The sequence below is a fragment of the Stenella coeruleoalba genome, assembly GCF_951394435.1.
Source record: "Stenella coeruleoalba genome assembly, chromosome: 2".
Taxonomy (NCBI): Eukaryota; Metazoa; Chordata; class Mammalia; order Artiodactyla; family Delphinidae; genus Stenella; species Stenella coeruleoalba.
This window is the reverse complement of record NC_137147.1, coordinates 131,449,449-131,463,579: the sequence shown is the minus strand read 5'-3', so window position 1 is coordinate 131,463,579 and position 14,131 is coordinate 131,449,449. Positions and strand designations below refer to the sequence as shown.

The 14,131-nt window shown below is 40.9% G+C and overlaps 1 protein-coding gene across 5 annotated transcripts in view; it reads left to right on the top strand.

Annotated features, from left to right (window-relative positions):
* The window catches only part of SCAPER (S-phase cyclin A associated protein in the ER), a 495,741-nt gene that overhangs the window by 415,457 nt on the left and 66,153 nt on the right, over nt 1-14,131 (top strand). For all 5 annotated transcript variants that reach the window (XM_079912990.1, XM_079912987.1, XM_079912988.1 and 2 more), the window contains one exon: nt 7,337-7,492. In XM_079912990.1, coding sequence (XP_079769116.1) covers nt 7,337-7,492 — 156 coding nt within the window. The remainder of the gene's footprint in view (nt 1-7,336; nt 7,493-14,131) is intronic.

The window sequence follows — 14,131 nt, the reverse complement described above, 5'->3', positions numbered from 1 at the left end:
AAATTGTCCTACATAAAGATTACATATGAGTACGTCCTTGTACCCTCAGCCTAGACACTGTCGGATATCATCATTCTTCTGAGTCCTAGCCAAACTGAGAGGCGAAAATATTTCATTTTTTGTATTAGTAGTTACATTGAACATTTTTTAATGTTCACTGGCCATTTTAATTATTTTGTGAGTTGCCTGTTCATGTACTTTGCCCATTTTTCTATTGGAGGTGTTGACTTTTTTAATTGTAAAAGCTCTTCATGTATTAAAATCATTAGGCACATGCATAGAGGGGCAACCATACGAAAGATAGCAAGAGGGCAGCCATCTGGAAGCCAAAACGAGAGGCCTCAGAAGAATCCAACCCTGCTGGCACCTTGATCTTGGATTTTCTTGGCTTCCAGAACTTTGCTGAGATATGGATGGAATGTGCTAAAGAACAGCCGACCGTCTTGTACTATGAAATGGAGTCCAGTGCTGTAGATGATGCTCCTGTTTGTCAGGATCAGTGTTGATTCCCTGTGATAATCCTCTGTTTACAAGGTCTTAGTTCATTACTTTTGATCAGATTCTGTCATCAAACAGATGGCCTCACAAGAAAGCCAGATAGTAACTATCCATAGACAAGAAACCATTGTGAAAACTCAGAATGCAGGAGGTAGATGAGACTGAAGCATCTCCCCCCAGACCTCAGAGATCAAGAAGTACCACATTAGAAGAATAAGAGGAGCAGCTACACTCTGACCACAACAGCCCTCCCACAGGCCAGCACAACACTGCATGAGCCCCCATCCCCCCACAAGCCTGTGGTTTCTCCAGTGGGAAGAGGGAGCCCAAATGGACATCCAGCTCTCCCAGCATTGTGGGACACTTCCACTTGGGTCTCACGTCACCGGGATTGCTGGGGGAATCTGCAGAGCTTGACCACTGGTGATCAAGTAGAAAGGTGTGGAGGGGCTGACAGCAGTCAGCACTCAGATCTTGGTGGACTGTATTGCTGCTTGCAGTGGTGCCCAAGAAGAGATCCCAGGCAGCAGCTCTGCCCATCTGTGGAACTGAGCCTGTACCCCATCTGGCCACGGAGCTCAGTTGGCAGTTCTGCTGATTAGGGTCCCCAGTCCCCAGACTGTACTGGCTGTAGAGCTTGTTTTACCACACAACCTGGGAAGGAAAGCAAAGTATCATCCTTGCCCTCTAGCTCAGCATCGCCTTTATTCTGGCCATCTAGGAAGGCCAGCTGGGGAAGCCAGGCAGCCGCAAAGCCCAAACTACAGCCCTTCTTAGGCAGGGAACCAAGCCAACAGAACTACCCAACTGTTGAGCTTAGCCTCTGACCCCACATAACCAGGAAGACTGAACAGTAACCCTGGGCAGTCTTAGAGCCCAGCTATTGTCCCACTCAACTACAGAGCATAGCCTGCATCCTCACCCCACAATGGAGCCCAGACAAAGACTCTCCCAACCACAGAGACAGTTTCTTTACCCACCCAACTATGAGATATAAATGGAGGCCCCTCCCAGCCAGAGAGGCCAGCCAGTGACCTTGCTCAACATCAGAGCACAGCAAGCAGCCAACCTAATCAAGAAGCCCAGCCTGTGGCACAGCCTTTCAGAATATTGAAGGAAAAAACTGTCAACCAAGAATGCTGTACCCAACAATGTTGTCCTTCAGGAATGAAGGAAAAATAAAGACTTTGCCAAACAAACAAAAGCTGAAGAAGTTCATCACCACTAGACCTGCCTTACAAGAAATACTAAAGGGCATTCTTCAAGTTTAAAGAAAAGGATGATAGGGACTTCCCTGGTGGTCCAGTGGTTAAGACTCTGCACTGCCAATGCAGGGGCCCCGGATTCAATCCCTGGTCAGGGAACTAGGTCCTGCATGCCGCAACTAAAGATCCCGCATGCTGCAACTAAAGATCCCACATGCCGCAATGAAGATCCCGCTCGTGGCAATGAAGATCCCGCGTGCCTCAACTCAGACCCAGCGCAGCCAAATAAATAAATAATTTTTTTTTTAAAGAAAAGGATGATAAGTAATAACATAAAAACATATGGATGGGCTTCCCTGGTGGCATAGTGGTTAAGAATCCGCCTGCCAGTGCAGGGGACACGGGTTCGAGCCCTGGTCCGGGAAGATCCCACATGCCGTGGAGCAACTAAGCCTGTGAGCCACAACTACTGAGCCTGTGCTCTAGAGCCCGTGAGCCACAACTACTGAGCCTGAGAGCCACAACTACTGAAGCCAGCGCACCTAGAGCCCGTGCTCCACAACAGGAGAAGCTACTGCAATGAGAAGCCTGCTCGCCGCAACCAGAGAAGGCCCACGCGCAGCAACTAGAGAAAGCCCACATGCAGCAATGAAGACCCAATGCAGCCAAAAATAAAATAAATAAATTTTTAAAAAGACGAAAAAAACATATGGATGTGTAATACTCACTGGTAATGGTAAACATATAGTCAAAATTCGATCCTCTGGTATTGTAATGGTGGTGCATAATTCACTTACAAGTCTAGTTTGAAAGTTAAAAATCAAACATAATAGGGCTTCCCTGGTGGCGCAGTGGTTGGGAGTCTGCCTGCCGATGCAGGGGACACGGGTTCGGCCCTGGTCCGGGAAGATCCCACATGCCGCAGAGCGGCTGGGCCTGTGAGCCATGGCCACTGAGCCTGTGCGTCCGGAGCCTGTGCTCCACAACAGGAGAGGCCACAACAGTGAGAGGCCCGCGTACCGCAAAAAAAAAAAAAAAAATCAAACATAATAGATATAAACATAACCACAGTAATTTGTTATTGAACGAACACTATAAAAATACATAAATTATAACACGAATAACCTAAAATATGAGGAGGGAGAAATAAAAGTACAGTTGACTCTAGAACAACACAGGTTTAAAATGTGCAGGTCCACTTACATGCAGGTTTTTTTCAATAAATACTACAATGCTACACAATCTGTGGTTGGTTGAATCTGTAGATGCAGAACCGAGGGTATGGAGGGCCAATGATGGGACTTGAGCATCTGCGGATTTGGGTATCTATAGCGGGTCCTGGAACCAATTCCCCACAAATACTGAGGGACAATTGTATAAAGTTTCTGTATGCTATCAAACTTTTTATCAACTTAAAATAGGATGTAATATATATGTTTTATTTAAGCCTATACGAACCTGTAGTAGATACATATAGTGTAAAGAAGTCAAAGCATACTGCCACAAGAAGTCATCAAATCACAAAAGAAAACAGCAGGAGAGGAAGCAAGGATCAAAGGATCTAAAAGCCAGAAAATAATTAGTGAAATGACAATACGAAGTCCTTACCAATCACTAATTATCAATATGTTAAGTGTAAATGGATTAAATTCTCCAATCAAAAGACATAGAGTGGCTGAAGGGATAAAAAAAAAACAGTATCCAACAATATGATGCCTATAAGAGACTCATTTTAGCTTTAAAGACACACATAGACTGAGAGCAAAGGGGTGGAAGATATTTCAAGGAAATGGTAAGCAAAAGAAAGCAGGAGTAGCTATATTTATATCAGATAAAATAGATATTAAGCTAAAAATGGTTAAAAGAAACAAAGAAGGTCATTATATGATAGAGAGGTCAGTCCACAAAGGATATGACAGTGGTGTGGTAAATATTTATGCACCCAACGTCGGAGCACCTAGATATATAAAACTGATACTAAAAGAACTAAAAGGAGAACAAAACAACAATACCATAATATGTCGGGACTTTAATACCCCACTCCCAACAATAGATAGATCTTCCAGACAGAGAATCAGTAAGGAAACAGCAGATTTCAACAACACTATAGGCCAAAAGAACCTAACAGACATAAATAGAACACTCCATCCAACAGCAGCAGAATACATATTGTTCTCAAATATGCATGGAACAATTGCTAAGATGAATCCTATGTTACGGCACAAAACAAGTCTCAACAATTCGAGAACACATAACTTATATCAAGTATCTTTTCCAATCCCAGTGGTGTGAAACTGGAAAACAGTAACATTTTACAGTATATACATATGTCAAATCATCACATTGTACACCTTAAACTTACATGATGTATATATCAGCTATATCTCAATAAACATGGGGGAAAAATACATTAGGCCTTCATCTTACACGTTTCAAATGCTTTTTCTGTTTGTCATTATTGCCTTTTAAAATATTTAAGTTTTCTATTATTTTATGATGAAGTATATCAACATACACCTAACAAAATTATCAATACCTGTGTACCAACTTGACAACATTTTTCAGTAACCAATAACATTTTTCCATATTGTCTTAGATCTTTTTTCTTATTGGTAAGAAACCAAATGTTGTAGATACAGCTAACTCCCCATCTCCATCCCTTTCCTCTTACTCTCGCTCAAGATGTAAATCACTATGTTAGAGTGTGTGTATATAGTTCCTATGCATTTTTATAAAATTTTTATATACATGTGTGTAATATATATGTATATATGTAAATATATACAAATATATATAAATATATTTGTGTATATAAATTTTATATGTATATATTTATATATAATAAATATCCATAAACGATATATTCTGCTTTCTATTTTTTGTATTATTTAAATTTTACATAAATGCTATCATACTATTTTGTCAGTTTCTATGTTCACATAACATGGGGTTGAGCACTATGTTGATGCATGTAAATCTGATAAATTTATTTTAACTGCTCTAAAGATTCTATTAAATGAATAAATTCCCAGTTCATCCATTTTCTATTTGAGGGCAATAGTTTCTATTTTTTCACTATTTCAAGCAATGATACAATGAATATCCTTGTAGAAACCTTCTTTTGCACCTATATGGGAGTTTCTCAGGCTTATATGCCTACAGTAGGAATTTATGAATGTTATGATAAATGCATGTCCAACTTTACCAAGTAACACCAAATTGTTCTCCAAAGTGATTTTACAGATTTCACTTTCCATCAGTAAAGGATAGGAATTCCATTTCCTCATATCCTTATCAGTGTTTTATATTAACTCACTGATTTTTGTCAATCTGATATTTGTGAAATGGTATTTTGTGTTGTCTTCATTTTCATTGTATTTATGATTAGTAAGTTTGCATGCATCTATTTTTAAAATACTAGTAGTACTAGTATTTAAAATACTAGTAGTATTTAAAATACTACTAGTAACAATAAAACTAACAATAAAATGTATCAACTTCTTTGCATGTATTAGCTTATCAGTCACTTATTACAAGAACCTTATACTAACATTCTATTACATTAATAAAGGAAACAGACTAAGAGGGGCAAGGTAATTTGCCCAAGGTCATCCAGTAACTTGCAGGGCTAGGGTTCAGTATGTCAATATGTCATTTTCCTTCATTATAAGATAATAGGGTTAGTGGTCATCATTTCATACTTCCCAATTTTAAAACTGTAGGATAGTGGTCCCCAACCTTTTTGGCACCAGGGACCGGTTTTATGGAAGACAGTTTATCCACGGACTTGGGAGGGGGCGGTTTTGGGATGATTCAAGCGCATTACATTTATTGTGCACTTTATTTCTATTATTATTACATTGTAATATATAATGAAGTAATTATACCGCTCACCATAATGCAGCATCAGTGGGAGCCCTGAGCTTGTTTTCACTTGCCACTCACTGATAGGGTTTTGATATGTGTCTGCAGGCAATTAATTTATTATAGTCTCTGTGCAGTCAAACCTCTCTGCTAATGATAATCTGTATTTGCAGCCACTCCCCAGCACTAGCATCTAGTACTTCTTCAGCTCCAGATCATCACGCATTAGATTCTTATAAGGAGTGTGCAACCTAGATCCCTCGCATGCGCAGTTCACAGTAGGGTTCGCACTCCTATGAGAATCTAATGTCGCCGCTGATCTGACAGGAGGTGGAGCTCAGGCGGTAATACGAGCGATGGGTAGCAGCTGTAAATAAAGATAAAGCTGTGACAAAGTGAGAGAGTGGCATGGACATATATACACTACCAAACGTAAAATAGATAGCTAGTGGGAAGCAGCTGCATAGCTCAGGGAGATCAGCTCGGTGCTTTGTGACCACCTAGAGCGGGGGGGGGGGGGGGGGGGGGGGGGGGGATAGGGAGGGTGGGAGGGAGACGCAAGAGGGAGGGGATATGGGGATATATGTATACGTATAGCTGATACACTTTGTTATAAAGCAGAAACTAACACACCATTGTAAAGCAATTATACTCCAATAAAGATGTAAAAAAATAAATAAAATAAAGATAAAGCTTTGCTAGCTCACTGGCCGCTCACCTCCTGCTGTGTGGCCTGGTTCCTAACAGGCCACTGATGCTCAGTAACCAGATAAATGCATTTCCAAATGTAAAAGGAGAAAGGGAACATTATTTTATACCTTTTAAATAGTAAACTTAGAAGAGGCTCCAAACATGAATTATTCATCAGCTTTCCTTCCTTTTACAAAAAACTGTATTAGTAAATGAATAGTGGTAGGGATTTTAGTGCACTTACAAGCAGAAGCATCAATTCCTTTGCACATGTTGCTGAAAGTTTGTATGTGTTGATTTCCAGAACTGCTGTATTCAGAGTCCTGCGCTTTTCATACATGTAAATGCAGTAGCAGTGAATTGGTATAAAATGTCTAAGCTAAGGCTGATTTATCTACAAGGTCATTTATAGTCTTCAGATATTTTCAATTATTTCTGCTTTGTAGATTAATAAAAGAACTACTGTTGTTGGTCCAGGTTAATAAACGACTCTGGAAAACTGTTTAATAGACTGAAAAGATGAAAATGACTTCATAAGTGTTACTGTCAACTCTCAGGACTGCTGCTTTTTATAACAGAGAGCAATTAGATTCTCACTGTTATACTTCTAATGGTGATAGGGTTTAAAAAAAAAGTAGAGAATCTAAAGTGGCATTAGAAGTTTAGGTTGTAACAGGACTGTCTGGGTAGCATTATCTTATTTTCTGAATCCCTGAATTCTGGTGAATTTAGCTTCTTAGTACTTTAGGAAGTACTGCTTTTCAAGAGGATAGAGATCATTATAAATCATTTCAATTATTGTCAGACTCTCTAGACCGGTGAGAATGATCAGATGATCACTTTCCTGAAAAAATAGCATCAGAATAACCAAAAGAGAAAAGAGAACCATTTACAGAAATAGCTGATTATTCAGGACTAAATCTTAGGAAATTGTTATTTAAGATGCTGTACCCAAACGTATGTGTGTTGTGTTTGCTTGCTTGAAGGGTCTAAGCCTGTGTTTGTTAAGATTTATCTTTGAAGGTGAAGATGTTGCCAGACTATGCAGATTGCTAACACACATTTCTCCCCACATCTAGCTACGTGGTGAACATTGGTCTGATCGACAAGCTTTGTGGCTGCTTCCTCTCGGTGCAAGGCCCAGTGGATGAGCATCCCAAAACAGCCACATTTCTGCAGCATGCCGCAGGGCTCTTACACGGAATGTGCACGCTGTGCTTTGCTGTCACCGGAAGGTAAGGCCTCTACTTGATGTCAGTCTGGAGTCAACTTTTGAAACATCTCTTGGATTTTGCTCATTTTGGAGTCATTTCATAGGGATGTACATGGTCATCCTGGGCTCTTTTCCTCTTTGTGCTACCTCTGTCCTTATTGGCTTCCCATATTGAGACTTGTCTAATATGTCTCATTTTCCCTGGCTACATGCTCCTGTCAGAGCCTTTTTTTCTTGTTGGTGTCATAAACTTAACTATAATTTCTACAAGAGACATTAGAAGTCATCCAGTTCCTCTTCCGCTGAGATCCAGAGGAATCAGGTGATTCTCCTTGAGTCAGCAAGTCAGCGACAAAGCCTAGACCAAATCAAGTCAGGCCTTCAGCGCAACACGGCACAGCTTCACAGTGCCCTGACCGTCACATGCTTTCAATTATCCCCTCCTAAGTTCTTTATTTTCCCCTTTGTCCTTCCAAGGTATCTCCATGAATAAGAGAAAGGAGCCATCCAAAAACAGTAGCCTCCTGACGTCACACATGACCCATGGGCATCATTTTAGCCAGTGTGCCAGGGACTACGACTGGCCTGCTTGGCTCTGTAAACCCCCTCACCCCACCCTGTGGACTGTCCTCAAAAACAGTAATTCTCTAAGAGAGACAGAGTAAACCACCTCGTGTTCTTTTCTCTCCCCTCCTACCAAGTAAAAATCATTTGCAATAGTGACTCAGTGTTTCCGATAGAAATATGACCTATCCCTCAGGCATATTAAGGATGTTCAGTAAAACAATTTTCTTACAATTAAATTCTAAACAACACTGCATACAAATATATATATATATATATATATATATATATATATATCTCTCTCTCAGGGATTTGTCAAGAAGAAAACTAATGATTTGAAACTAATAAAGTCTAGGTACTTAAAGAAATCTTATCCAGCCATATTCAATGTACACACAATGCTAATGTCTATATTCAGAATATTTTAAAAGAGAATTTGTTTCCTGAAATGAACTTCCTCAACATTTGTTAGTCTGTTATGCATAGGACCCCGACACCCACCTATTCTTCCTTATTCTTGCCTAGTCCCTCTACCCTGAGTCACATTTCTAGGAAGATTAAGACTGTCTGAGTATCAAGGAAGCCAAGCACGACCTGTAGTCAGTGTTCCACTTAGTCTGTTCCCTCTAGAAATGTAGCCAGAGCCTACCTTCCAGGGATTTGATGAGAACTCAGGAAGTGGCTATGTGTAGGTCTGTGACCTAAGTAAGCTCGGGTGGTCCCACACTGCCCAGAGGCTGGCAGCAGTGACAGGGCTCCATCCAGGGCCCTGGCACCTGCCAGCTTGGAGGCTGCCATGCTGCCCAGCTAGCTCCTGTGCAGTAGCCAGGCCACTCCCCGGGAGGTATCCTCTCACCCAGGAGACCCTTCCAACACTCACTCTTTTGTATACACACCATTATAAACCTGCCAGCGTCTCAAGTCTTTGTCACCTATACTCTTTCCTTGAATACAGATGAATATCACACATAAACATTTCCATATGTGGTTGTTGTAAAGTTTGTGGGCTTCAGCTTTCACTTACACATGGATTCAGTCACTTGAAATCTGTGGAACTTGAAAGAAGTTTAAAGGTCATTAATAGCCACTCATTTTTATAGGGAAAGCAACTGAGCCAAACTAACTTGAATTAGGACCCAAGATTCCTCCCTTGGTGTTCCCTCCTACACACTTGACTTTATATTATTCAAAATATGGTAGCATACGTTTTGTTTCTTTGAAAAGTTTCTCAATTACATATGTGGAAAACAGGATCCTCTTCTCTTTAACACACACAGTCATGTCCTTGTCTAGTAGACATTGACTGAACATCTGCCTTGGGCCAGACACCAAGCTAAGTACTAAGGTTACTGCCCTCAGGGAGCCCAGAGTCTGGTGTGGAGTCAGACTTGCAAATTAATAGCTACAACATAATAGCTGCAACAGAAGAGAATGTGCCCAGAGAAGGAAGTAAAGCACTTCCAAAGGAGGTCAAGAAGGGCTTCAATGGCCTAAATCTTAAAGGATCCAGGAAGACAAGTGGAGTAAAGAATTCATTCGGGGGAAAGGGCATAATATGGGCACTGCATGATATAGTAGATGTTATTGGTGCCTGTGGCCTATCAGGTCACCTACAAGTGGCTTCCTGTATTTCTCTGCCTGAGGATATTCACTGAACAAGTAGCTGTTCGCTAGAAGTGCCAGGGAGTTAACACCCCCAGGAGTGACTCTCCAACAATACATTGGTGGGTAATATCCCAGCTCCGCTAACCCTCAGTGAGACGATCCTAAGGTATGTTCTGTACGGTTTCTCAAAGGGACCCAGTGGTAACCTGTTCACTAACACTTACTTGATTAGCTTTTCTCCCTACCCTCTTTTCCTTCTCTACTTCCTCACAGATAAACTACTAACACCCATATCTTTGTTTCAGGGACTGCTTTGGGGGCAACCCAAACCAAGAGTTACGGATATATAAGACATTGTCTCATGTTCAGTTTGATGTAGTTTACAATAGGGTGACTGTGAAGAGTGGCAGGAGATGAGGTATTCAGTGCACTCCGTACATGTTCAAATTTCTGTGATAGGATGATCACTCCTGAAAACTATAGAAATGACTGGAATGGCATGAGCCTAGAGGCAGAAGGAATAGTAAAAAGGCTCTTGAAATGTTGAGGGCTGTGGAGACAGTAGAAATAGAGAGGAGCAGATACATTGAGGACACAGAATAAATGTAAGGGAAATGGCATAGAGCTGATAGTATGGGATGTAAAAGGAAGTGAGGAGTCTGCAATGACTCCCAAGTTTCTGACTTGAAATTTTTGAGTGGTAGATGGTGTAGTCTCCAAATTAGGGGATATATGTGGTTTTCCATGATTCTAGACATGCCCAAGGATTATCCAGGCAGACCAAAGTGTGAGTGTGTATGTATGAAGTTTACATATAAAACCTTATTCTATACGTATATACACACACTCATAAAATGAAGTATAATTATTTCTATGTACATATACAACTGGATTTTAAATAAATCAATGATTAACCCTTAGTGGTTTTTAAGAATTCTTCATCTATTTTTTACCCAATATAATTTCCTTCTCCAACCTCAGTTACTCTGCAAATTTCTATTGGTAGGCCTTGCTGCAAAAGCAGGTTCGGGTGGTTTCCTGGCTTAATTTACCTAGGAAATTCTTAGCAGTATCAGTGTAAGCTGCTTCTCTGAGAGACAAGGAGAATGACCCCTGTCTGATGTTCTTCCTCTCATCCTTCAATCTTCCAGTATTTCCTGAATACTGCCAAGCTACAGGAATACAGGGAGTTTTTCCTACATCTTCTGATTTGTTTACCTCTAATATTTACAGCCCATTTTGTGCTACAATACTTCCCATTTCTTTGTGGAAATTGTATTTTTAAACTATAATGACCTGTTGAAAGCACTTTGTTGCATGTGTTAAATAGTCTCAGCACAAGGTCAAAGCCGTGTGTGGGGAGAAAGGTAGCTTGGTGGTTGTTATACTAGAGGAATTCACATAATTCCTGTTGGGGCTGCCAAGGGAAGCCAGCCAGAGCCTGAGCGCCGAGGAAGGCTTGTCCTCAAAGCCCTTCTGTGACCAACAGGAGTAAAAGACAAAGGGGGCCCAGAGAGACCTTCAAAAACTGCCTCTTGTGAACTGGCAGACCCTGAGATAATTATGTACACTAATTGATAGCACAGGGCTTTGAGTAAACACTTTGCAGTCTGCCGGTGGCCGGCCTTTGTGATGGTGATTATAGCAGGTCTGCCTTTGCACTGCCCTGCTATTGTGCCCTTAATCTTCTAATTTTTACCTAGGTTTTCTGAAAGACAATTTGGGTGTCAGTATTTACACTGTTAATCTCTGCTTCAGCATGGGGGAGAAAAGTACTCACATGATTTTTGTACCAGCCTTGGTTTTGAACAGTAAACTTGCATTTCTTTAAGTAAAAATCGAAATTGTGATCTTCTGGTGAAAGGATTGATTTTTATATTAGGATTACTCTACAATTTTAATATGCGAATTGTTCACAAGCTATAATTCTTAATCACTTCAACAAAATTCAACAATCTGTAATAGGACTTTCAGAAATGACTGTTGGGCCTTAACTGTTACCAGTTTTCCATTCTTGGGCCTGCAAGAAATAAGGAAAAAAGGATAGTTTTCAAATCTCAGGGCAGTGACTCAACTGCCATAATTGGCTAAGGCTCAAGTCCCCCTTAAGGTGCTGGCTCCGTAACCAAACTAATAGGATCCAAACAGTAATGAGTGATTATAAATTGTAACCAACACAAAACCTTTCAGTTAATCAGCAATCATTTCTAGATGCATAACTATGCAAAGTACTATATAGCAAGAGTGCCGAGAAGTAGTGGATCCAAAGTGAAAGAGTTTACAGTCCTTGTGACTGCACAGAAGAAAAACAGGAGCTTGTAAAACTTAGTTAATTCTGATTGGTTGGAAAACACTATTGTGAATGCTAGAATATTTTTACACAAAAAGAAATTTGTTACTATGTGTATTTGTGGTTTTTATTTTCGCATGTGTAAACTACACTAACAAAATGAGTTCTAGCCAAGGTCTCTGGAAACCTGTGTCATAAAAAGATAAGAATGGGGGCTTCCCTGGTGGCGCAGTGATTGAGAGTCCGCCTTCCGATGCAGGGGGCACGGGTTCATGCCCTGGTCCGGGAAGATCCCACATGCCGCAGAGCGGCTGGGCCCGTGAGCCATGGCTGCTGAGCCTGAGCGTCCGGAGCCTGTGCTCCACAGCGGGAGAGGCCACAGCAGTGAGAGGCCCGCATACCGCAAAAAAAAAAAAAAAAGATAAGAATGATTTGTAATTTAGCCCATTAATTATGTGGATATAAATGAGTGCTTCTCAAGTGTTTAAGGGTGCTTGAAAACCATTTGTTCAAGCAAAGGTAAACTTTAACTCTGCCTGCCTGAATTATTCATTCATTCATTAGACAAATATTTATACAGTGCTTGCTCTGTGCCAGGCCCTGTGCTAGGCTTGGGAGAAAACAAAAATGACTAAGATGTTGATTGAGTCCTCAAGGACCTTGTAAGCTAGTAAAGAAGAGGTATATACAAATATCCATGGTATAAGGCAGAGAGTGTTACAGAGGATAGAAGATAACACACAAAAAGCACTTAGCATGCTGCCTGGCACATAGTAAATGCTTAATAAATATTGGATTATCACATCATCATTGATGGACTTCAGAGGAGGGAGAGATCACTCTTAGTTGTAGGAATTAGCTGTTTTCTAGAGCAACTAAAATTTAATTTAGGCCTTGGAAGATAAAAAGGGTTGGAACATTTAGAGTTGAGAAAAACATAGACAAAGAAAATAGCATACGCAAAGACATCAAAGCAGAAAAAAACATGAAGAATGAACAGAGTACTTAATTTGGCTGGATTTTGAGATGTATGTATTGGTGATTTTAGTGCCTACCAGACTGTTATGATGTTCAAATGAGGTAATAAATATAAAAATACTGTGTGATATATAAAACAATCTGCTGAATGTGGTGGTGGCAGTGGTGTCGTTAAAAGCCTTTGATCAGGGCAATGACATGCTAAAAACCATATTTGGGAGTTATCATGTGAAAGTGTATGAGAGAGGCTGTAGAAAGTGGGAAAGACCATTAACAGCATCTGGGCAAGAGGCAAAAGGAATGGAAAAGAAGAATCTTTTTTTTTTTTTTTTTTTTTTTTTTTTTTGTGGTGCGCGGGCCTCTCACTGTTGTGACCTCTCCCACTGCGGAGCACGGGCTCCGGACGCGCAGGCTCAGCGGCCATGGCTCACGGGCCCAGCGGCTCCGCGGCATGTGGGATCCTCCCGGACCGGGGCACGAACCCGTGTCCCCTGCATCGGCAGGCGGACTGTCAACCACTGTGCGACCAGGGAAGCCCGAAGAATCTTTTTAAATCCTCTCATAGTCTCTCTTTTTATGTATGGTATCACTGGTCTCTTGGGCATCAGGCTCCAGATGTCATCTCTCTCTCATCCGTCTTCCTTGTACCCCAGATCTAATGTGCTGTCACGTTCCATTGACTGGAAGGAACCTTAAAGTCACCTTAATCCAGTCTTCTGTTCAGATTTGTAGCTCTTCAATAACTTCTTTCAGTTTACATTTGAGTATCTTCATTGACAGGGAACTTATTATTTACCAGGGGAGCCTATTCTATCATTGATCAGTTTTTTTTTTTCATTGATCAGTTTTAATGCTTTAAAAGCCTCTCCTTATACCAAGCTGTAATCCGTCTCCCTAATACTACCTACTAGTACTAGTCCTATTTGCTCCTTGGCAACATATAGATTATTCTAACCCCACTCTTCTCCCTACACTTCTCCCGTCTCACCAAACCACATATTCTCCTTTGCTTTCATTCTTGTTCCAGTTACTGTGGTTGTGTAACAAATTACCCCAAAACTTAGTGGCATAAAATGACAATCTATTAATCTCACAGATTCTGTATGTCAGGAATTCTATCAAGATACAGGGAGAATGGCTCATCTTTGTTCCACAGTCTCTAGGCCTCAGTTGGAAGACTTGAAGGCTGGAGGTTGGAATCATCTGTGTGCTTGTTCACACATG